The sequence below is a fragment of the Amblyraja radiata genome, chromosome 12 (genome assembly GCF_010909765.2).
Source record: "Amblyraja radiata isolate CabotCenter1 chromosome 12, sAmbRad1.1.pri, whole genome shotgun sequence".
In the NCBI taxonomy this organism is placed as follows: Eukaryota; Metazoa; Chordata; class Chondrichthyes; order Rajiformes; family Rajidae; genus Amblyraja; species Amblyraja radiata.
Window position 1 is genome coordinate 35,931,123 of NC_045967.1, and position 24,786 is coordinate 35,955,908.

Sequence of the window (24,786 nt, forward strand, 5' to 3'; positions counted from 1 at the left end):
TACCGTGGGAACTCCTGCGAACGGTAAACCCGGAAGCTTGACAGAAGGGACATAAGGTGAGTAAAAAGGTGGTCTCAATATCGCCAATGGACCATGTGTCCATCGAGGACGTCCCACCTAATTGTCATTGTTTGATAATCTTTTTCACAGTAAAAAGACTTGCAGAGATGCCTCTCAGAAAAGCGCAAAGAAAGGGGTCAAAGAAAGTCAGAAAGTTTTTAGCCATGCAGGTAAATGAGGAGGAAACTCAGCAAGAGAGACAGGTGGAGAGGCAAGAGGAGATGCCAGAGATACCACTGCCTGTGGGCTCCTTGGAGCAGGGAGAGGGTGATCAAGGGCGTTGCAGGGAATTATAAAAACTGCGCAGAACATTACAAACGCCCAACTGCCCTCCTTGGATGACATATATAGGGCCCGATGCTTGCGCTGGGCCACAAATATCAAGCAGGACACATCCCACCCTGCCAACCACCTTTTTACTCTGCTACCCTCTGGGAGGCGATTCAGGACTCTGAAGGCTCGCACCGGTAGACTAAAGAATAGTTTCTACCCATGTGCGATAAAAGAGCTAAATTCCAACAGAGAATGCTGGGGAAGCAAAATGTAATTCTAAGAAATGCCGCCAAATTCTTTTAAATTCTTTTAAATTCTTTTAAAATACCTATTTATTTTTACTAATAAGTGTACATATGTGTCAATGGTTGTCGTGTTTGTATTTTTTTAACCGGAGGAGATGTAATGGAATTTCGTTGCACAGTATTGTGCAATGACAATAAACGTATTCATTCATTCATTCATTCAGTAGCTGTTGCCTCCACAATATCCTCAGCAGACGATAACATAAAGGTTAGATGGCAGAAGGTAAGGCCATATAACTTCAACAGGGAACAAGAGGGGGAACTGGTGGAGTGGTACCAATGCAATGAGATTCTCTATGACAAATCCAGAGAGGATTATAGAAATAGGGAGAGAAAGCGCAACCTGCTGGAGACGAAGGCTGCTGAGCATCCCCGGTGCTCATGTGAGTAACTATAACAATATATTAGTTTATGTACAGGAGAACAATTTAATGTTATCCATGATTTAAAAACATACAATGCTACAGATGTAAAAGTGCTGTTTTTGCAGTCACCTTTAATTTATCTTATAAGTCTGTCTGTTCCCTGTAGCAGCAATGTAAAAGTAGTGGCGGACAGCTTTTACACCCTCTTCGTTTACACCCTATTCTGTCACATATTGAGAGGAGATGCATCACACAATACATTTGTCTGTAAAAGGGCCTCGCAAACACGAAATACAACAAATGAGGCACGCCAGATTATTTAAAACACATTATATCCATCAACCTCCGCTACAAGCGTTAACTCAGGCATTTAAAGGGACAATACAATGTTCTAAACGGCAGGTTTTGCGGACGAACATCTTATAGGAAGCACTTTTCAGAGGACAACACTAGGAAGTCAGCTTATAACATGCAGTAGTGTTCCCGTGGTCGGCTACCCATCAATATAGCTGTCCTGCCACGGCACACTCCCCAATTGTGAATTGTAGTAAGCGCAGAGATGGTCTCTTTGCTCTTTCACACAGGATGTGCCCGAGTTACCTTTCAAACGCTGCAGTGAGACCATTTTCAACTTGTTCGCACCACTTCTCCAAGCACCTAGTGTTACTTCCCCTGTGTCACTGTCCACTATGTCACCGTCCTGGATGGATGTTGCTGATCCAGCAGCTGCACCTCTCATTCGGATCAGGTTGTGCAGAACACATGCTGCATATACTATACTCTCCACATTCTTGGGCCTCTGCTCCATTGTCTTGAGCAAGCATCTAAATCTGTTTGCCAAGATGCCAAAATAATTTTCTACTACCCTCCTGGCCCTTGACAGCCTGTAATTGAAGATCCTCTGTTCCCTAGTTAGATTCCTCTGTGGATATGGCTTCATCATCCAGGGCCGTAGTGCAAAGGCTTCATCAGCAACCATCGCATATGGGATGTCCGGGCTGTCTTCTCCTGACAGAGGTTCTGGATCAGGCATGCCTGCTGTTCCACCTTCCATTTTATTTCCAAGCCAGGTTTCTTTCCAAATACGGCCATCACCAACACTTCCAGGTGTGCCCACATCCACATACAGGAAGTTGTAGTTATAATCAACCACCGCCATGAGTACAATTGAGTGGAATTTCTTGTAATTGAAATAATTTGAGCCATCCGGGTGGTTTACGGATTGCCACATGCTTGCCATCCAAAGCCCCACATGTGTGAGCAAAGTTCCACCTGTTTTCAAACCCCAGTGCAACTCTCTTCCACGCATCTGGTGTACTGGGGCATTCCATCACTTCAGCTGAATAAAATTGGATGATCGCCTCACAGGTTTCTCTGACAATACCACAGATGCTGTTGGTGGCGACAAGAAAGTTGTAAGATAGACTTTTATAAGAATCGCCTGAGGCCAAGTAGCGGAGGGTGATTGCTATGCGCAACCCTGGTTCCAGTGCCTTTCTCATTACAGTGTCAGTCTTCTTCAGCAGAGGTCCCAAATTATTCTTTAACTCATTAAAGAGCTCGGGTGAAATTCTGACAAGGTTTTTGAATGCACTTTTATCCTCTTCGCACAGCACATTAAGCAGTTGCTCATATTGCCCTAATTGAGGTCTCCGTTGAAACATGGGCTTAACCCAGTGAGACTTCCTCTTAATTATCTTTTTAATTAATCTCACCCTTCTGCCTTCACGCAAGCGTTTTCGATGCACATGTTGCGCTAATGCATACAGCACGTCAATGAAAATAACAACCAGCCTGTACTCGAACCAACTTTGTATAGGCATGCCTGCAAATGAGCCAATTCTACGAACGGAGGATATTTATATAGTGTGTGAAAAAAAGTGACATCATTTGTGCCACGTGATTAACTACACTACAGTCCACGATGTTCATTCACGATTAACGGGAAAGATCGGGAGACGGACAAGTCACTCGCACAAATGACAGAATTGCCGAGTACCGTGGGAACTCTTTATCTATCCCCCCTTATATCGTGCGGAACTCGTGCTGGACCACGACCACTTCACTCGGGTGACATCTTGCTTCAGGTCGCACCGTGAGAACTGGCCATTAAAGTCCAGCAGTGTCAATTCCATGAGATGAAGGAGATGTGCGTTTCCTGGAAACATAGAATTTGTTCATAAGGTATTTCCTCATGATCCACAAAGTCCTTCACTTTGAGAAAGTGGAAATCCTACCTATTCAAAGATTGTTCTTTATCTCTCCACATCACCATCTATATCTCTCATTTCCCTTATCCCTAACCAGTCTGAAGAAGGGTCTCAACCCGAAACATCACCCATTCCTTCTCTCCAGAGATGCTGCCTGTCCCGCTGAGTTACATAGAAACATAGATAGAAAATCTATGTTTCTATGTAACTGAGCTGGACAGGCAGCATCTCTGGAGAGTTACCCCAGCTTTTTGTGTCTATCTTCTATTCAAAGATTAGTTAGGATTATTAAAGAGCATTGTTTTGGTGATGTGCATGCAGTCAATAACTGCCTATGGTTGTGGGAAAGCAATGATGCTGGCAAGTCCCAGTGTCCTACCTGTTTCTCACTGAAATCAGAGTAAATCATTGCTTCATGTATTCAATGTCTGAGTGACTGCTTTGATTTAGCAAAGGATCCAGCAAGTTGGAACACATCAGAGTGCTGAGGAAGTTGAGTATCAATATGACATTGAGCATTCCTGGTAAAAGATGATGCTGAAGCTCTTCCTAGATAAAGCTTGGTGAAACTTTGGTTGTGACAGCTTTGAAAAACTGAGCTTGCACATACATTGTTCATGAGAGAAGTCCAGAGAGATGTGTGTCTGAAGGCTATCTAACTCTTCACATATGGGGATGTCTACCCTGAGATCCCCAACTTCACTTGAGTGTTCACTCATGGCCATTATGATGCCTTAGTAATGCTGTACTGCCAGAAATATAACTGGGATTGTTCTACAATTGTGATATAGTTGGGTTTGTTCTATAGATTGGGATAGTTCTTCAGTCTGAAAAACAGTGCCGACCTGAAACGTCACCTATACATGTTCTCCAGAGAATCTGCCGAACCCGCTGAGTAAAGGGCCTGTCCCACGAGCATGCGACTGCATGCGGCAAGCGCAACCTAACGTGGTCGCTTGAGCCGTACGGCCTCGCAGGGCCGGTCCCACTTCGATCGCTGGAGCCGTATGGAGTTGTGCGTAGCTGGTCCCGACATTGCGCGGGGCTCCGAAAAACTGACACTGTCCAAAAATTCCGCGCGGCACCAGCCTGCCGGCCTGCAGCCGCATTGAGGCCGTACACACCGCCTCGACGGGCGTGCGCAGCGTCTCGACGCCGTACACAGCGTCTTGACGGCGTACGCCTAGCGCGAACATCCCGCGGATTTTGCTCGAACTTCACGTCAACTCGTACGGGATCACTCGACCTCCGCGCGGCCCCTGCTTCCGGTTTGGTCTCGCTCGCCGCATGCAGTCGCATGCTGGTGGGACAGGCCCTGTACGGGGATCACTCGACCTCCGCGCGACCCCCGGGCTGCCCCCGCTTCCGGTTTGGTCGTGCTTGCCGCATGCAGTCGCATGCTCGTGGGACAGGCCTCCAACACTTTTGAGCATTTCTAATGTGTTGTGTTCTTACTTCAGGAGCTTTAGCACTCTTATTATGAACTATATTTAAAAAAACATCTCTGTGGTTTAGTGGCCTTTGATGCCATTGTTGCAGACAGGCAGAGAGTGTTGTGCTGGCACATCTAATACTCGAGACCCAAGTGGCCTTTTGTAAAACATGGTTGGAGTGATCCTTCTTCAAGAACATTGTTTCAGAGAACAAAGATAGATAAAGTGTATAAGGAGAAGCCACTTAGAGATGTGTTCACACAATTGTTGAAACAAAATCTTAAAGCTGCAGAACAAATGATTTGTGGTTGGGCTTCTAGCCTAACCTCATAGGTGCCTCTATACATGCAAGGGCTCATCTTGGACTGTAAATTATCAAGATTAATCTCTGTCTTGTTTGTGACAATGATCCTTTGTTTTCTCTCCGTTTTCTACTTGTTTATTTGGATTTCTACAAAATGCACAGTTCTGGTTCTCGGCACACTGTAAATTCTGCTTTAGCATGTTATTTTGGGGGTACTGCCTGTTTTTTATTGTTAATCATTTCAAGGTTTTCTTCTGTCTACTAGTTTGCCTGTCCAACACCCTAGATAAGAACTGTGCAAGACAGCTGAAAAAGGATGCACAAATAATTTTGAAAATAGAACACAAGCAATTGAATAGTGAAACAACACTTGCATTAAGAAATAGGTTGATTTTGCAAATGTTTGTAATCTCAATGATCATTAATTTCTACTACACACCTAAATCATTTAGCCTCTCTTGATAGGACAATCCTCTTATCCCAGGAATCCCTGAGTCTTTTTTGGACTATCTTCAATTTTACTATATTTTTTTTTGGGTAAGGGAGCAAAACTGCACAACATTCCTTTGCAGACTGGAGATCTCAATGGTGCTTTATTGTCACATGTGCAAACTCACAGTGAAGCTCTTCGTTTTAAACATACAGTTTCGTAAAGTATTGCCATTCCTAAGTGCAACCCCCAATTAATAAAATGTACAGAAATAGTCCACCGAGACCGCATGCAAGAGGTGCCAGATTTTGGCGCCATTCCAAAGTCCGGTCCACGCTCCAGGTCTTATGTAGTGGAGACCTATCTAGGCAAGCCCCAGGTGTAGCCAACACCCTGTAAAGATGTGCAAAACATCCCTATTCTTAAACTCTAATCCATTTGTGAAAAAGGTCAACATGTTCTTTTACTTCTTATGCTGGGACCCCTGCCTGTTAACATTTTGTGAAGCTTGCACTAAAACACATAGATTCCTTTAAACTTGAATTATTTGCAGCCTCTCCATTTAAGTTCCTCTTACTGAAGAGCACATGCTCTCACTTCCCCACATTGAACTCCATTTGCCAGGTTTTCATCCATTTACTCAATCTGTCGCTATCCCGTTGCAGAATCCCCATGTCATCATCACAACTTGACTTCCCTCTTATTTTTACTTCATCAGCAACTTGGAAACCTCACATTATGTTCCCTCCAGCAGGTCATGTATGTAAATAGTAAACAATTGAGGACCAAAAATTGATCTCTGCTGCACTCCACTATGTAAAGCGCCTTGAGTATTAGAAAGGCGCTATATAAATCCCATCCATTATTATTAAAACCTGTCCAGCCTATAAAGGACAGTTTTGTTCCAATCATCCTTTTCTGTATGGCAGCCAGTTCTTACTCCGTACTAACACACTGCTTCCAATACCATTGGCTCTTAATTTCTAGCACTTTATCAAATGCCGTTTGGAATTTTAAATATAGTAGATCTGCACCTCCATTCTATCAACTCTGTTTCACACCCTCAAAGATATTTACCAAATTTCTCAGCTTTATCTTATATTAAACCATGTTGACCAATTTGATTACATTCAGCTTTCATAAATAATTGGTTGTTTCCTCTTTGATTATCGTTGCTGGCATCCTGCCAACAGTAATATTAAACTGTCTTCTATCTTTCTCTCTTTTTGAACAAGTGGGTCACGTTGGCTATTTTCCAAACCTCTGCACTCCTCTCAGTATTTAGGGAGTTTTGAAAAATTGCAACTAATGAATCTTCTATCTCTGCAGCAACTTAACTTTAAAATGCTTCGATTCAGGTGATTTGTCCATCTTTCGTGTCTGTAATATTTAAAATGTCTGTAATATTTTTATTCCTTGTGATTGGGATTTTTACAAGTTACTTCCTTTTATTTGAAATTGGCCTGTTGGTTAGTTGAGGGATATTTGCGGTACCCTCCACCGATAAAAATGATATATAAAATTAGTTTAACATATCTACCATTTTCTTGTTTCCTATCATTAATTCACCGGCCTCAATTGTAAGGTCCTACACCTACATTGGCTGCCTTTTTCTTGACTATATATCAATTGAAATTCTTATTGTTAATTTTGATATTAAACGCAAACTTTCTCTCAAAATCATTTTTCCTTGAAAACGTTTTTTTTTTGTTTTTTTCTTGGATCCTAAAGACTTTTCAATCCTCTGCCCAGCACCTGATTGTATGCTCTACTCTCCATTTTAACATTATCCTGACCCTTTGTTAACCACAGCTTATGCCTCTTTTTCATGGGATCGTCCTTTCTAACTGGGATTAATTCATGGCACTTTCCACTGGCTGGTTAGCACACAACAAAAGCTTTTCACTATACCTCGGTACATGTGACAATAAATTAAACTGAACTGAACAGCTGTTTGATTATCTGCCACAGTTCATCTAGTGACCTTCTTAATTCATAAATTCAGAAGTTATGGCAGCAGAATTCGGACAAGCGGCCCATCAAGTCTACTCCACCATTCAATCATGGCTGATCTATCTTTCCCTATCAACCCCATTCTCCTGAATTCTCCCCATAATCCCTGACAACGTTACTAATAAAGAATCTGTCAATCTCCACCTTAAAAAACATCAATTGACTTGGCCTCCACAGCCATCTACGGCAATTAATTCCACAGATTCACCACCCTCTGACTAAAGGTATTCCACCTCATCTCCTTTCTAATTCTGAGGCTACGGCCTCTTGTCCTAGACTCTCCCACTAGTGGAAACATTTCTCCACATCCAGTCTATACAGGCCTTTCACTCTTTGCATGTTCCCCCCTCATATTTCTAAACCCCAGTAAGTACAGGCCCAGTGCTGTCAAACGCTCATCATATGTTAGCCCAATCATTCCCAATCAAACCTGTCTCTTAAGGGCCTGTCCCACTTAGGCGATCTTTTCAGCGACTGCTGGCAACTGTCACAGTCGTAGCAGGTCGCCGAAAAAGCAGTGACTGGATCCCCCCCCTTCGACAATGTCTATGACAACCTACCACCTAGTCGACGTCAAGCTACGGCAAGCTACCTACAACTGGCGACCCAATCGTTGCGACTTAGGATGTCCACCTACGACCACACCTACGACAACCTATGACCACACAGGCAACAACCGAAGTCAACCTACGTCCACCCGCGACAAGCTACGACAAGCTACGACCCTGTCGGCGACAACTGAAGACAATTCAGTCGCCGGTACCTGTCGCTGGTTGATGTAGGACGACGTAGGTTGTCGTCAATGGAATTCACTGAGGTCACCACTCGGCGACAACCAACGTCACCTGGCGTAATCCTGGCAACAACCTACGCCAGCACCCACGACAGGAGAAGACAGGCAACGTCAAGCCCACTGTCGCCGAAAGGTTTTGAACATTTCAAAATCCAGCGGCTACAAGAAAAAAGTTACGACACTTGAGGGGACAACTCACGACAATACAGGCGTCACCCCATGACCATGTGGTGACAGCCTATTTTCCGGTTGTCGCTGAAAAAATCGCCTAAGTGGGACAGGCCCTTTAGTTTATTTTCCCAGTCCATCTGAGACTATCTTCATAGCATTATAATTACTCTTATTTAAATTGAAGGCAGTGATTTCGATCATCCATTCACACTCATTCTATGTTCCCACTTCCACATTCAATCCCATCACACCAGGGGCAATTTACAAAGTGCATTTAACCTACAAACCTGCACTTCTCTGGGAGTTGAAAGGAAACCAGAACACCCGGAGGAAACCCACTCGGTCACAGAGAGAAAGTGCAAACTTCACACAGGCAGCTCCTAAGGTCAGGATCTACCCAGGTCTCTCTGTAAAGGCTATTAGATCACACTTACAGTTTGCTGCCTGTGCTGTCAGCTCTTCTGTCTTATTGCAAATGCCACATGCACAGTTAAAGATTCTCCCTCTGACCATGTGGGTTTTCTTTGGGTGCTCTGGTTTCCTCCCACATCCCAAAGATATACAGGTTTCTAGGTTAATAGGCTTTGGTAAAAAAATGTAAATTGTCTCTAGTGTGTAGGATAGTGCCAGTGTGCAGGTGATTGGGTGGTTTGCATGGACTCGGTGGGCTGAAGGGTCTGTCTCCGTACTGTATCTCTAAACGAAACTAAACCAAACTAAATAAAAACCATGTAGAAAAGAACTGCAGAACCTGGTTTAAATCGAAGGTAGACACAAAATGATTGAGTAACTCAGACTGAAGGAGGGTCTCGATCCGAAACGTCACCCATTCCTTCTCTCCAGAGATGCTGCTTCAATTCAATTCAATTCAATTCAATTCAATTCAACTTTAATGTCATTGCACAAATACTGAGTATGGGTACAACGAAATGCAGTTTTGCGTCAGTCCGTAGTAGTGCAATATAGAAATTTAAAAAAAAAGAGGATACAGAATAATAAAAAATACAGAATAATTAAACAATGGGGACGGAGGGACCGGAGGAATCTATCGGCGGGACTCCGAGTTCAGCAATGCGACGGTATGATTGTAGAAGCTGTTCCTCATCCTACTGGTACGAGACCTGAGGCTCCTGTACCGCATCCCTGATGGGAGGAGGGCAAACAGTCCATGGTTGGGGTGGGAGGGGTCTTTAATGATCTTCCCAGCCCGTTTCAGACACCGTTTTTGGTGGAGGGCATCCATGGCAGGGAGCGGGGCACCGATGATGTGCTGCGCGGTTTTCACCACCCGTTGTAGTGCCTTCCTGTCCGCAACAGTGCAGCTGCTGTACCATACCGTGAAGCAGGCGGTCAGGATGCTCTCGATGGTACACCGGTAGAAGTTGGTCAGGATCTGGGGGGACAGGTGGGCTTTCTTGAGCCTCCTCAGGAAGTAAAGGCGCTGCTGTGCCTTTTTGATCAGCTTGGAGGTGTTGAGGGACCAGGACAAATCCTCCGAGATGTGTACCCCGAGGAATTTGTAGCTGGAGACGCGCTCCACCTCAGTCCCGTTTATATGGATGGGGGTATGTCTGCCCCCTCTGACCTTCCTGAAGTCGACAATAAGTTCCTTCGTCTTCTTGGAGTTGAGGACGAGGCTTGTACCGCTGAGATACTCCAGCATTTTGTGTATACCTTAAATAAAAACTGTTCAGCCTTGATTTTTTTCCACATTTTTTTACTAACTCTGGATTTGTTCTGAGTTGAACAACTTCTGTTTGTATTTTCTGCCCCAGCCTGACACACTTTGCTGGTCAATGCCCCTGTCATTATCCAATACCACATCTCTCTTTTCCTCGATTCTATTTTTGGAAGCTCTCGCACCTATTTATTTTAAAGCCCTGTCCACAGCCCTCTGTGATTCACTAGGACACTGGTCCCAGTGTGATCCAAGTAAAGCCCATCCCGACGAAGCAGCTCTCTCCCTCCCATTGCTGGTGCTACGGTCCCATTCCTACCACATCGAGTTTTAAACCAAGCATTTACCTCCCTAATCCTGTTTACCCATTACCAATTTGCATGTGTCTCAGGTAATAATCTGCTCGTATTGATAGTGCAAAATAGTGATTCATTTTATTTTACCATCACATTACTGCTTGGAGGAATGCTTGTGTTACAGAAACCTTGCCGACTTCAGTGACCCAAAATTAAGGCATGTTCATTCTCCTCATTTGGAAAAGCCCTTTTCTCAGCTGTCAGTGAGGGGTTAAAATAATAAACACGGTTTAGATATTTATCTCCTAAACTACAGCTGCTGATAGGAATGCTTAAGAGACTTTCGGGAGCCTACCACATACAATATTATCATTCATAGCAGATTTTACTGGTGCTCCAGGTATTCAGAGGCATGGCCTGATGTGGGGGTGTTAGTGTATTCACCGGATAATTTGTATTTTTATTTAAATTTAATTATTTTTAAAGATTGTAGTCATGTGTATATATGTTTAAATATTTCTAACATGTAACCTCTGCGTATCCTAGTGCCCAGAGTTTGCACGGAATACGACGATTACCGAGGTCTGAGTCACCTGATGCAAAAAGGAGGCGTGTCCATCGGTGCGACTTTGAGGGATGTAATAAAGTGTATACGAAGAGCTCTCACTTAAAGGCACACCGACGGATCCATACAGGTCGGTGTCACCCCTAGGGTTGAGGGCAGGTTTGGTTATCATTTGTGGACCTACCGTGTTCTTTGGTAAGGACAGGGCTCTTGCAGGTGCCACATCAGTGGGAGCACAGCCAACATGAGTCCGACACGGATATGGATATGAATAAGAATATGGATAGGGTGATAGATGTTGAGAAAGGCAGCATTGAAGATGGTTATGTATTCTCTGTATTCATCGTTGCAAGCTCTTTTCATTGTAAACTGAGTAATGTAAAAATCTGCAAGTGAAAACATAAGCAAGCTACCTCTGCACAAACATCTGAATTATTCACCAAGAGTACCTTGCTATTGATCTGAGCTTAAGAAGCCACTTGCTGGTTAAAACTGAAGTATTAGTTTAGTGCATTTCAACCTGTTCTGCTGTATATCAATAATTAAAACTTCATCAGGATTATCGGGTTTTTTAAAAGATTGTTCAAGATTTAATAGGGTTATGGTTCATGTCAAGTAATCTTTATAATGAAATCAATTTAAACCTCTTCTTTGGTATTATATACAGTATCCCAGTTGGAGTCTGTCTCTGCATGGTTAACTTCTAGCCAGCTGGGAAATAATGGCCAGTTTTAACAGAGAAAGAGAATTGTTTTATACAGCGCTTTTTAATAGTAAGGTTGTATTTAAAACAAAATCTCCAGTATGCTGTAAAACATTCATTTTTTCATGATGAGTTGGCAAAGCTAGGTTTTTCATCAACTCTTTGAGTGATGCATATTCTGTCAACTCCACCACTGACCACCGCATGTGCTGGAGCCTTGGGAATTGTTTACAATATGGCAACTTCTATTTTTTCATTAATAGTAAACCATGACATCTGTCTGTCAAGTATGACATCCGAGTGCCTTGTAGTTGGACAATGTTTGGACATGGGTTTCAGTGTCTGGGCACTACATTGCAGTAATCCCCATCCAGCTATTTTCAGGCTGCTGGACGGATGGCCCTGTTCTCTCCGGGAGTGCATGGATTTTGCTGACCCATGACAACCTTTCACTTCATTTGGACTTTGGACTGCTGCCCATCACTAGTTGAAGGAGCTGCCTGGAATAGATGGCTGTGGGACCTGGGTCTGTCTGCTGCCTGAGAGGCCTCAGTAGGAGGTGACTTGTTGGCCCTGTGAACAGGAAATATTCTGAACCTGAACACTAGGTGACATTATTACAGAACATACTGAGAAGACTGCATGTAGCCCCTGCACATGAGTTGATGAGTACCTCTGTGGCAGCTCTGTGAATGTGGAGCAGTGTGTTGTTGGAAAGGTTGCCTTCCTCCTGTGACTGCTATGTCCATTAGACATAGCAGAATTAGGCCATTTGGCCCACTGAGTTTGTCCCGCCATTCGATCATGGCTAATCTATTTTCCCCCCTCAACCCTATTCTCCTGCCTTCTCCCCTTAACCTTTGACAGCCTTACTAATCAAGAACCTATCAATCGCCGATTTCAAAATACCCAATGACTTGGCCTCCACCTCCATCTGTGGCAATGAATTCCATGGCTAAAAAAATGCCTCTTCCTCTCCATTCTAAAGGTCTACATGGAGGTGATGAATGCCTAGAGTCACCTTTTTGTTGTCTCGCCTTTGAGGGAGGGTGCAGGAGAAGGTTGGGCATGTGGTCAGTGTGAATGGCATAACAGCCTGTGTTTGAAGAAGGGTCTCGACCCGAAACGTCACCCATTCCTTCTCTCCAGAGATGCTGCCTGTCCCGCTGAGTTTGTGTGTATCTGGTTAAGATTATTTCTAGTAGTGTGCAGCTCATCTTGACATTAGCCCCCTCGCCGCCTCGATTTATGTCCTCCCTCATGGGATGTATTTCATTGGCAAGGACTCTCTCATTGTGAACCTGGGAGCTTCCTCCCATCTCCCCCGCAGCCTGCCTCCCTGTGAGGCAGCTGCAGCCTGGCTGCCATAGGCAATGAGCTTTGCCAGAGCCCCATCTCACATTTCTGTGCATCAGGCAGCTGAGTCCCACTGAGCACGGTACAGCCCTGAACTGCGATGGTCTTGTATTAGTACTTCCTTAGCATGACAACTTCTAAACTCTTTCTAACCCGTTTGGACCAAATGTTATGTTTTTAATAAGGGGAACCTGACATGGTTTGAGGACCAAACACAACAATGTTTTAGTGTGTTAGAAATATGTGAAATCTATGTTAAAGCCTCTGATGGCCACAAGAGGGCACTGGAAGCCAGAAGAATGACAGACCTCGTACGTTTGCGCATTGCTGATTATTTTGTGTTACGCAAGTGAGGATTGGAGTCACCTTGGGTGAATGTTATTGTGGCTACTCTTGCATAGTTTTCTGCTACCTCAGAAATTCGACCTGGGATTTTCTGTGTTGATTCAGTTCTGTGCACTGGCTGCAATTTCTGCTTTAGATATCACTCTCCAGGCAACACTGATTTTGGAGCATTGTGAAGGGAATTCAACCAAGTTGTCCTGATAGTGACCATCATGGGATGAATGCGTTTTCATAATAATGCTGAATTGGGATACCAATATGCTCCATACTCGGCACGCAATCCCTATCCCCCCCACATCTCCTTCCCGACCCTCTATTCCCTTGATTCTGACCATCCCAATTCAAGTTCAAGTTCAAGTGAGTTTATTGTCATGTGTCCCTGTATAGGACAATGAAATTCTTGCTTTGCTTAAGCACACAGAAAATAGTAGGCATTTACTACAAAACAGATAAATGTGTCCATATACCATGATATAAATATATACACACATGAATAAATAAACTGGTAAAGTGCAAATAACAGAAAGTGGTTATTAATAATCAGAATTTTGTCCGAGCCAGGTTTAATAGCCTGATGGCTGTGGGGAAGCAGCTATTCCTGAACCTGGTTGTTGCAGTCTTCAGGCTCCTGTACCTTCTACCTGAAGGTAGCAGGGAGATGAGTGTGTGGCCAGGATGGTGTGGGTCTTTGATGATACTGCCAGCCTTTTTGAGGCAGCGACTGCGATAAATCCCCTCGATGGAAGGAAGGTCAGAGCCGATGATGGACTGGGCAGTGTTTACTACTTTTTGTAGTCTTTTCCTGTCCAGGGCGCTCAAGTTTGTCCATGTACCAAGTTTGTGATCTTAGGACATTCACATTAAGGCTGCTACACTGCAATGGCCTAATCATTGCTGTTGCCTCCCTCTGCCTCTGAAATCCCAGACTTCACCTAGGTCATATTTGAAACAACAAAATACTGCAATAACGTGTTAAAAGGTGCAACTGAACTTTGCATCAGTGGACCACAGCTGTCTGAGCAGGTGAGAATTTCTAAGCCTCAGTGTTTTGGTGTATGGGTAGTTTCCTGTGTGTTACACAGATCAATATTTACTCCAGTTCAAAAGCAAAAAAATCCATTGATTGTTTTTCTCAAAAAAATAATATTTTGTTTTGTAATGTGGAAAATTTAAGATTTTAAGTAAGTTAGATAGAATAACTGAATTGTTTTTCAATCGATTGTGGCAAGGCTTGTTGCTATAAGAGGCTAAACTGATGTCAGGCAGTTGTTGCAGGCAAAAACTGATGAGCTCAACATGTGATCATTATGAGCAGAAGGTCAGTGGAATCACATCACCAGCCCCGGCAGTCTTAGCCTTCCTGAGAGTGAACAGGCAGACAGCAACTGACCTGATGGAGTTCCTGGCCATGCCTTCGGGAGCTGCATGGACCAACTACCAGGAGTATTCACAGATATTTTTTAACTTCTCTAACTCCATTCTGAGGTTCAAACCTGATTTATGAAGACCACTATCATTGCAGTGACAAAGAAAAGCCAAATAGCGTGCCTTAATGACTATCGTACACTGGCTCTGACATCCACCATGGCGCACATTAACTTCAGTCTCCCAGAGAGCCTTGCCCTACTGCACTTCGCCAATTACTGCAGGAAGTCGACAGCAGACACCATCTTCCGGGACTTACGCTTATCCCTGGACCATCTAATTCCCATTTATTGATAAGCGCACTGCCTCTTACACCATAATTCCAACAAAACTTCTGGACCAAGGAGTCAGCAGCTTCCTCTGCAACTAGATACTTGATTTCATGACCCCTTGATCATATTCAAAAGTGTTTAATAACCATATGTACCTAAACAGAACAATGAAATTATTACTGCAGCAGCACAACAGCTTTGGAAACACAGTAAGGAAGGTGGCAAACATCCTCTATGATAATTCTCAACACCAGTGCCCCAAAAGAATGTGTTCCTAGCCTCTTGCTACACTCCCTCTCCACTCAATGGATGCTAAAGTTGGAGTGTTAACGCTGTAATTGAAAGATTCATGCCTGGACTGCAGGGGAAGACTGCAGAATTTTAAGACAAATTTCCATTTCTAGTTACAAGAGTTATATAAAAGTATTGCTGCATCAGTGTTAAACTGGTAAATTTAAGAGTAATGCAACTTAATATTTCTCGTTAACATGTTGCCTGAACTGTACTTGAAAAACAAATCTTGATGCTGCAACATGTAAAGGGTTCAACTGACATTTGAAAGCAAAAGAGCATGCTTGGAACAGAGAGTGGAGCTACTGGTGAACCTGGGCGCACAAGCTGTCAGCTCTCGTTGTGGAATATAGATACACCCTAATGGTCAGAAAATTATTTTCTCTCATCAGTCAGAAGTTGCCAGTCGAATACCAAATGTGGGCTGCTCTTTAATTAAGAAATCAAAGAGGGAATTTAGATGAAAGAAAAGATACTTTGAGATTGCGGAACACGATACTACGTGGAATAATGAGGGGCGTGGCTATTAAACGTCAACATCAGGGAGACCAGGATGTTTAGCCTGAGAGAAACAGATGAGGAAGAATTGAGGTGTGAGGGGGGGAATGTAACCTCTGGCATGGATTGCAATTAATGGCCTGCTTCTGCACTGTGTATTTTGTGTTATTGGTAGAATATTTGCTGTATTTTTTTTTCCTTTATGACAAAGTATGAAAAATACCGTTCATTAGCGACTGAGAGAATAACATCAATACACTGGAACCCAGGAATCCATACAGAGGTTGACATTTCAAAGCCATTTGTGGTTTTTAATCTTGGAGTCACTGAGGATCATCTTAATGACGACTAATGGTGCAGATTACTAATTAGGGCCTGGAGTATCACATTGGGTTAACATTACTCATGCTGCTCAGCAAGATTAACGCAAAGTAAGAGCTGGTCTTTCTGGACGGTGCAGGTAGCTGCAGTTTATTAGGCACAGAATCAGGCCCTACAGCCCACTGAGTCCATACAAACCATCAATCAATCACTGATTTATATTAATCCTGCATTAATCTTTTCATTACGGTAGACAATCAGATCATTGCTCCCAGGATATAAACATCAAAGACTAGAGGGCATAGCTTTAAGGTGAAAGGGGCAATGTTTAAAGGAGATGTGGTGAGCACGTGTTTACACGAGAATGGTGGGCACTTGCTACGTGTTGCCAGAGGTGGTGAAGGAAACTGATACGATAGTGGCATTTAAGAGGCTTTTGGATATACATGTGGATATGAAGGGAATCAAGGGATATGAATTATGTGTAAGCCGATTACATTTTTTTATTTGGATCATGTTCCGCACAGACATTGTGGGCCGAAGGGCCTGTTCCAGTGCTATACTGTTCAATTTTCTATGACGTTCCCATCAATAACCCCCAACCCCCAGATTCTTCTAGTCACCTGCACATGCGTAACAATTGATAGTGTCCCATTAATCTACAGACCCACATGCCTTTGAGGATACCAGAACACCAGGGGTATTCCACACATTCATTGAGACAACATGCAAACTCCACCCTGACCAAACTGGAGCTCAATTACTTTATTGGAAACCTGTATTTTGCCTGACATCTATCTGCAATTAGGCACTACCATGTGTTAGCAGATCATGCATGAAATTGGGCCAGTGCCACTTATTGTGCTGGTTTACTGTATTGTTTGAGGCCTAAACTGCTCACTAGTAGTTAGAGGAGAGTTGAGAGAAAGGGTTAACCCCGTGGATCTTGCACAGCTTGGGAACTGTAGGGTCCTAATCCCTTGGTTTGGAACAGATACCATAGTGCCATTCAAGATTCAAGAGAGTTTATATGTGTCCCAGATAGGACAATGAAATTCTTGTTTTGCTTCAGCACAACAGAATAAAGTAGGCATACATAAATACAGAACAGATCAGTGTGACCATATACCAATGAATATATATATACACACATAAATAAACAGATAAAGTGCAATGGGCTATTAATGATCAGAGTTTTGTTTGAGTTGAGTTTAATAGCCTGATGGCTGTGGGGAAGTGGCTATTCCTGAACCCGGATATTGCAGATTTCAAGCTCCTGTACCTTCTACCTGAAGGCAGCGGGGAGATGAGTGAGTGGCCAGGATGGTGTGGATCCTTGATGATGCTGGCAGCCTTTTTGAGGCAACAACTGTGATAGATCTCCTCGATGGTGGGAGGTCAGTGCCAATGTTGGACTGGGCAGTGTTTACAACTTTTTGCAGTCTTTTCCGCTCCTGGGCGTTCAAGTTGCTGAACCAAGCCATGATGCAACCGGTCAGCATGCTCTCTACTGTGCAGCTGTAGAAGATCGAGAGTCCTCCTTGACATACCAACTCTCCGTAATCTTCTCAGGAAGTAGAGGCGCTGATGTGCTTTCTTTATAATTGCATCCGTGTTCTCGGACCAGGAGAGATCTTCAGAGATGTGCATGCCCAGGAATTTGAAGCTCTTGACCTTCTCCACCATTGACCCGTTGGTATAAATGGGACTATGGGTCCCCATCCTACCCCTTCCAAAGTCCACAATCAGTTCCTTGGTTTTGCTGGTGTTGAGAGCCAGGTTATTGTGCTGGCACCATTTGGTCAAACGGCCGATCTCACTTCTATACTCTGACATCCCCATCAGTGATTCGTCCCACAACAGTGGTGTCGTCAGTGAACTTGATGATGGAGTTCGCACTATGACCGGCTACGCAGTCTTGAGTATAGGGTGAGTACAGCAGGGGGCTGAGCACGCAGCCTTGAGGTACTCCTGTGCTGATTGTTATCGAGGCTGACACATTTCCACCAATACGGACATACTGTGGTCTGTGAATGAGGAAGTCGAGGATCCAATTGCAGAGGGATGCGCAGAGACCCAGTTCTGAGAATTTGGTAACCAGCTAGGAGGGGATGATAGTATTAAATGCCGAGCTATAGTCAATGAATAACAGCCTGACATATGAGTTTTTGTTGTCCATGTCGTCCAGAGCGGAGTGGAGAGCCAGTGAGATCGCATCCACCGTTGATCTGTTGTGGTGGTAAGCGAACTGCAGTGGGTCCAGGTTCTTGTCGAGGTATGAGTTGATTTGCGCCATGATCAACCTCTCAAAGCACTTCATCACCACCGACATTAGTGCCACTAGTCGATAGTCATTGAGGCACGTCACCTTGCTCTTCTTGGGCACCGGCATAATTGATGCCTTTTAAAGCAGGTGGGAACCTCAGACCTCAGAAGTGAGAGGTTGAAAATGTTCGTAAAAACTCCAGCCAGTTGGTCCGCACAGGTTTTTAGAACACGGCCGGGTAAACCATCAGGTCCAAGCGCTTTCTGAGGGGTCACCCCTCTGAAGGATTTTCTGACGTCGACCTCTGTGACCGTGACCGAAATACCATCACAGCATCATTCGAGAGGCTATTGATAGATACATGGATACGCATGGAATGGAGGGATATGAATTACGTGCAAGCAGGCGAGATTAGTTTATTTTGGCACAGACCTAGTGGGCTGACAGGCCTGTTCCAGTGTTGTACTTTATAATTACAAGGAAGGATAGAGTGAAAATCCTTCTTCACGTGTTACATCAATGCAAGAGCCAATATGCAAAATAAGATGGAACAATTTGCATAGCCTCACAGAGGCTTTGTTGCATCAACAAACGATGATGATAGTATGAAGAGTATTAACTAACATCTGTACATCTGTCCCAACTTGTTTCTTGTTTCCCTGTGCGTAGTGTGGGAACTTCAAAACCAGCATCTGTACTGAGAGGATGGTTATTCATCATCACCTTGCTTGAGTGATCACCATTGTGATTTTTGAAACAGTGCTTAGCGGGGGCAGTGAGCGTTGGTGCAATGCACCACACTCTTCTCCCATTTAAACAGGAAGATTTGCATTTAGGTATCACGTTTCACACATTCTCACTCAGTTATGAAGAGACTCAATAGGCTGGTTTTGTTTTACGTAGACCGAGGAGGCTGAGGGGGGACCTGATAGGGGTTTACAAAAATATGAGTGGGCAGCGATAGATTAGATACTGGGAAACTCTACCTCATGATGGAGATATCTAACACTAGAGGACAAAGGTTTGGGGATCAAAGGAAAATAATCTATACCCTGCTGGGATCAATGCACAGTGCCTCCTTCAGCAGGCAGACCTGCCTGAGTGGGAGGTGGAGGCAAGAATTCTCAACATTTAAGACGTATTGTGGCAAGCACCTAAATCACCAAGGCATAGAAGTCTACTGACTAAGTGTTGGTAAATGGGATTACTATAAATAGGTACATGATGGTCAGCATGGACAAAGTGAGTCAAAGGGTCAATTTCTCTGAATCTGGACATCTGCTGCACTCTACATCCATTGAAATGCTTTTGATGGTCTGTTACTATTGTAACATAGGAAAGTAGGTGGCCATTTTATGCCCAGCAGGTATATCACATGTAGCAATGTGATTGACCAGATCATCATTCTTTCATAGCTTTTTATTGAGAGAGAAGTATTGACTAGGACACCAGCGATAAGTTCTCCATTTATTCTAGTAGAGGGAGGAGATCTTTTATATCTACCAAGAGATGCAGATCAGCTCTTGGTTTTATATCACGTTGAAAATTTGTATATTTTTATAAAAAACGTTTTATCAACCCATTACCTGCCAGACTTTGTTCTGCCTCCGCTTTCAGCTTTTTTTCAATCTGAAGAAGGGTCATGATTCAAAACATCACCTATCCATGTTCGTAGACAAAAATGCTGGAGAAACTCAGCGGGTGAGGCAGCATCTATGGAGCGAAGGAAATAGGCAACGTTTCGGGCCGAAACCCGTCTTCAGCCCTCCATGTTCTCCAGAGATGCTGCCTGACCCAGCTGAGTTACTCCAGTACTTTGTGTCTTTTTATTAAAATGTCAGCTCAGCAAATTCTTTCATTCCCCAATTAAAATGGGACTCGTGTTACTGGACCTGTTAATTGATGTAGTTATTGTTATCCTTTGGGCATAAATTTACTAACTCCCTCAACACTGGTTTTCAAATCCCTCAACATATAAAAGGCTGTAGTTTCAAGACTTTTAATCTTGATTGACGTTGTAGGAAATGTTATGCTGCTGGAATTGCCATGTTTTATTTGCATTTGCTTTAGATCCTAAGAGAATCTTTGAAGGGCAGCAAGTAAATGCTGCTATCCCAGCCCGGCCAACTTTTATCTTTGGGTCTGGATCCTACGACAGATTACCAGTGATATGGGTAGGAAGGAACTGCAGATGCTGGTTTAAACCGAAGATAGACACAAAAAGCTGGAGTAACTCAGCGAGACAGGCAGCATCTCTGGAGAAAAGGAATGGGTGACGTTTCAGGTCGAGACCCTTCTTCACACTAATTAGAGAAAAGGGAAACGAGAGATATAGATGTTGATGTAGAGAGATAAAGAACAATGAATGAAAGATATGCAACACAGTTACGATGTCAAAACAAAATAGGCCATTGTTAGCTGTTTGTTGGGTGAAAACGAGAAGCTGGTGCGACTTGAGTGGGGGAGGGATAGAGAGAGAGGGAATGCCGGGGTTACTTGAAGTTAGAGAAATCAATATTCATACTCCTGGGCTGTGAGCTGCCCAAGCGAAATATGAGATGTTGTTCCTCCAATTTGCGTTTAGCCTCACTCTGACAATGGACATCTGGAGACAAGGAGACCCTCATTGTCAGAGTGAGGCTCAATGCAAATTGGAGGTGGTCTTTCTCAACCTCCGTATTTCATATTTTCAAGCTAAGCTGAGGAGAACTTGGAACTTTATTAGTCATAGAGTCTTACAGCATGGAAACAGGCCTTTCTATCCAACTCATCCATGCGAACTAACGTGCCCCATCCACGCTAGTCCCATTTGCCCGTATTTGTCCCTCTAAACTTTTCCTTTTCTAGTAATTTTAAAATGCTGCTACAGTTTTAAGTTTAAACTTTTGATTTCAAGTTTTTGTGTACCTTGTCCGTTGTTACTGTTGGCAGACCAATTTCCCTCCGGGGATGAATAAAGTTTTATTGTATCGTATCAGACCTGCCTCAACTACCTTCTCTGGCACCTCAGTCCATATACCTGTGTGAAAAAATCTCCCCTCAGGTTCCTATTAAATCTTTCCCCGCTCAGCTTAAACCAAAGTCCTCTGGTTCTTGATTCCCTTACACTGGGTCAAAGACTCTGTGCATTAACACTATCCCACTCATCATCCATTTTGATAAATTGATTATGCCCTGCAGTCTTAGAATGCCAGATCTAGCGAATCCAAGAGGAGGTGTTGTGTGGTCTGCACACCATTAACAATTTTGTTCTACTTTCCTAGGAGAGAAACCCTACCGATGCACCTGGGAAGGATGTACATGGAAGTTTGCACGCTCCGATGAGCTGACGAGGCATTTCCGCAAGCACACCGGCATAAAGCCTTTCAAATGCTCGGACTGTGACCGCAGCTTTTCCCGCTCGGACCACCTTGCACTGCACCGTAGAAGACACTTGATGATGTGAAGGTACTTTAAGGCCAGCTTCACATCAGAGTCCGAGCTCTGCCTCCATCCAATTATTCAGCATTGCTGAATTCTGACAGCGCCTGCTGCAAGATGGCACCTGTGGATGCCAATTCAGAGAGAAAGAAAGAGAGAGAGAGAAAGAAAGAGAGCCCACCTGCCCTCGAAGACTGAAACTGGTCAAACCAGCTTTCTTTTTGATGTTAAGTACTGACTGCGTTTATGTAATTTAAACCCGACCTGTCATTTTGTCATGAATTTTTCTTCTTACTTATGTTAACACAGGGCAGAAAAAAAGCAGGCAACTTCTTATTCACTGCCCAAATCATGTTAAATTACAATGACAAACTTGTTGGCTGATGAATAACACAAGATTATGTAAAAACAGAATTGAGGTTGGTATGAATCATTGGTGTTGTGTCTTTTAAAGAACAAAATATTCTTTTCACATTGTATCATATTTTCCATTTAATGTGAACGATTTAAACAGTGGGAACTCCTAACATTTTAACTGATTTTAATATTCAGTTTTTAACTTCTCAGTGCTGAGGTGTATAAATGTTACTGATACAAAGTGAATTTCTTTCCTATGTTTCAGCTGTGCATTGCACATGGAAACATAAGGCAAATCTACTTAACAAATGATAAACAGCTTTCCTTCCCCTGGTAGCAATCTTCCTGGCGAATGAAATAAAATCACAATTGTGACATAAAGCTGTGGAATATATCTTTGATCGCTGCCCCCCCCCCCCCCCCTCCCTTCTTCTCTAAGTAATATCTAAATCTGGCTGCTCAGTATGATTTCCTGTAATCAACCCGCTACGTTTTATTTAGGCTTGTGGGAGGATGTTGACAAGCCTGTGTTCTCTTTCCATTAGTTGGTCCAGTTCTATAATGGTATTTGTGATCACAGTACCTAGTGATATTGTTTTCACTGTGGCAATCCCAGTAAAGTTACAGCTCCTTCTGCACCAGGGACAAAGGCTGGTGCTGGCACCCATACAGCCTTTGGCCCATCACTGTTACCAACTGATGCATCTTCTTAATAGCCTTAGTTGCCTACTGTGAATTTTTCAGCTTGTTACAACATGAAACCATTCAGGAGTTAAGTGGTATAAATAAAGAGCTTATGTACATTGGTAATTAAAAGTTAACTGAATGCTTCAATATTAATAAATGGATTTAAGATTAAGATTTTACTATTCACCCCATTCATTTTTGTTCAGTTTGATGAACTGTGAAGCTAGATGCAGATATTTAGAGTTTTCCTCGGGCACCTGGTATCTATGCGTTCTAACACATTAAAATTGGCAGGGTAGGGTGAGGAATTGCAGCACTAAGCAACCTGCCACCAGGCGAGGTTAAAGTTGCAGCTCTCATAGATTGCCAATATATGATCCGTCGGCCATGTTGTTCTGTTTTTACAGCCCTGTGAGGTATTGGTTTGATTGTGTAATCTATTTATCTTGCGTGGTAGTTTGTAGGTTTAAATAAAACTCAGCCAGACCAGCGAATCACATTTTAATCAGAGTATATGAGAGTTTCTCAAATGGTCTCCAAGCTTTTGTTGGTGTAAGAGCGATCTCTAGACTTTATTATTAAATGACTAATGCTGATCAAAAACCAACATGCACATGTTTAATTAACTTTTCGATATCTCGCTTGAGTGTACTGACCGGGATCGGTAACTTAAAGATGCTTTTACCGTCATTGGGAATTTGTAATGACATTACATTGATAACAGACACACAGTGGAACCTCATAAACACAGTTATGGTCTGTACAATTAAAAAATGAAAATCTCATTCCAGGAGCTCCTTTAAACTAATTCTTTTTTTTTTTTTTATTCCTATCGTTTTTAAATTTGAAATGGGATTGCTTTGATCACGTTTTCAGGAGGGCAGTTACTTGCTGTACAGTGTCATCGAGTCCAGTATTGGGAAAACTGATTTGATCCACAGGATAACTGGAAACAACCTGATCAAGACCTTTATCCAATCAGTAAGAACAAGGAACTGCAGATGCTGGTTGACAAATGAAAGACACAAACTGCTGGAGTAACTCGGCTGGTCAGACAACACGCAGGTACCTATCTATGTTCTCCAGAAATGCTGCGTGACCCGCTGAGTTACTCCAGCACTTTGTGTCTTTTTTCTTTATCCAATCAATGCTCGTTGCGATTATTTAACTTGGCCAGTTTTCCCAATATGTTTCCACGATATTTAAACAATAAATTATGGCATTTGAGGGAGAAAAATCCATTCTTTCTGACTGTGTTTAAGTGGTGCTAACAGTGAGACGCTCTCGATGTAAACTGCAAAATTAAAATGGAAATTGTATCTCAATCTGCATTTATGGTGGATTGGATGTCCACTGAAAAGAACTGTTGTGTTAAGGTACAATTTGTGTAATAAATGTTGCATCTTTCCAATTTTTGCATTCAATCTTTCATAAAATAGATAACATTTCCAAGAGATGTGATGCTGTGTGGTTTCAAATTATCTGCAGCACCTTGGCACCCAATAAAATCTATCAATTAACATCTATCAATTATCGATGTGTAAGAAAGAACTGCAGATGCTGGTTTAAATTGAAGGTAGACACAAAATGGTTTAAATTGAAGGTAGACACAAAACGCAGCGAGTGAGGCAGCATCTCAGAGAAGGAATGGGCGACGTTTCGGGTCGAAACCCATCTTCAGTCTCTCCTCTCCAGAGATGCTGCCTCACCCATTGAGTTACTCCAGCATTTTGTGTCTACTATCAATTATCAATCATCTCTTTGCTGGAGGAGTCCTTGCACTGTGACCCCCCCTCACACATTTATTTGTGGTTTTCTCATTTTTACAGAAACCATCAGGGTGTAATGGGGCCAGTATTACCGAAGTGATGGTGGGCTATCTCCTTTATATTAAACCTTCGTTTTTGACTGCTAACCATTTTCAGAAGGAAATGTGAATGAGATACAAA

The 24,786-nt window shown here is 43.1% G+C and overlaps 1 protein-coding gene across 7 annotated transcripts in view; it reads left to right on the top strand.

Annotated features, from left to right (window-relative positions):
* The window catches only part of LOC116979074 (Krueppel-like factor 12), a 134,193-nt gene extending 109,945 nt beyond the window's left edge, over positions 1 to 24,248 (top strand). For all 7 annotated transcript variants that reach the window (XM_033030515.1, XM_033030516.1, XM_033030519.1 and 4 more), the window contains 2 exons: positions 10,878 to 11,026; positions 21,637 to 24,248. In XM_033030515.1, the coding sequence (XP_032886406.1) occupies positions 10,878 to 11,026; positions 21,637 to 21,818 (331 nt within the window). In that variant the 3' untranslated portion in view covers positions 21,819 to 24,248. The remainder of the gene's footprint in view (positions 1 to 10,877; positions 11,027 to 21,636) is intronic.
* Positions 24,249 to 24,786: the final 538 nt, after the last annotated feature.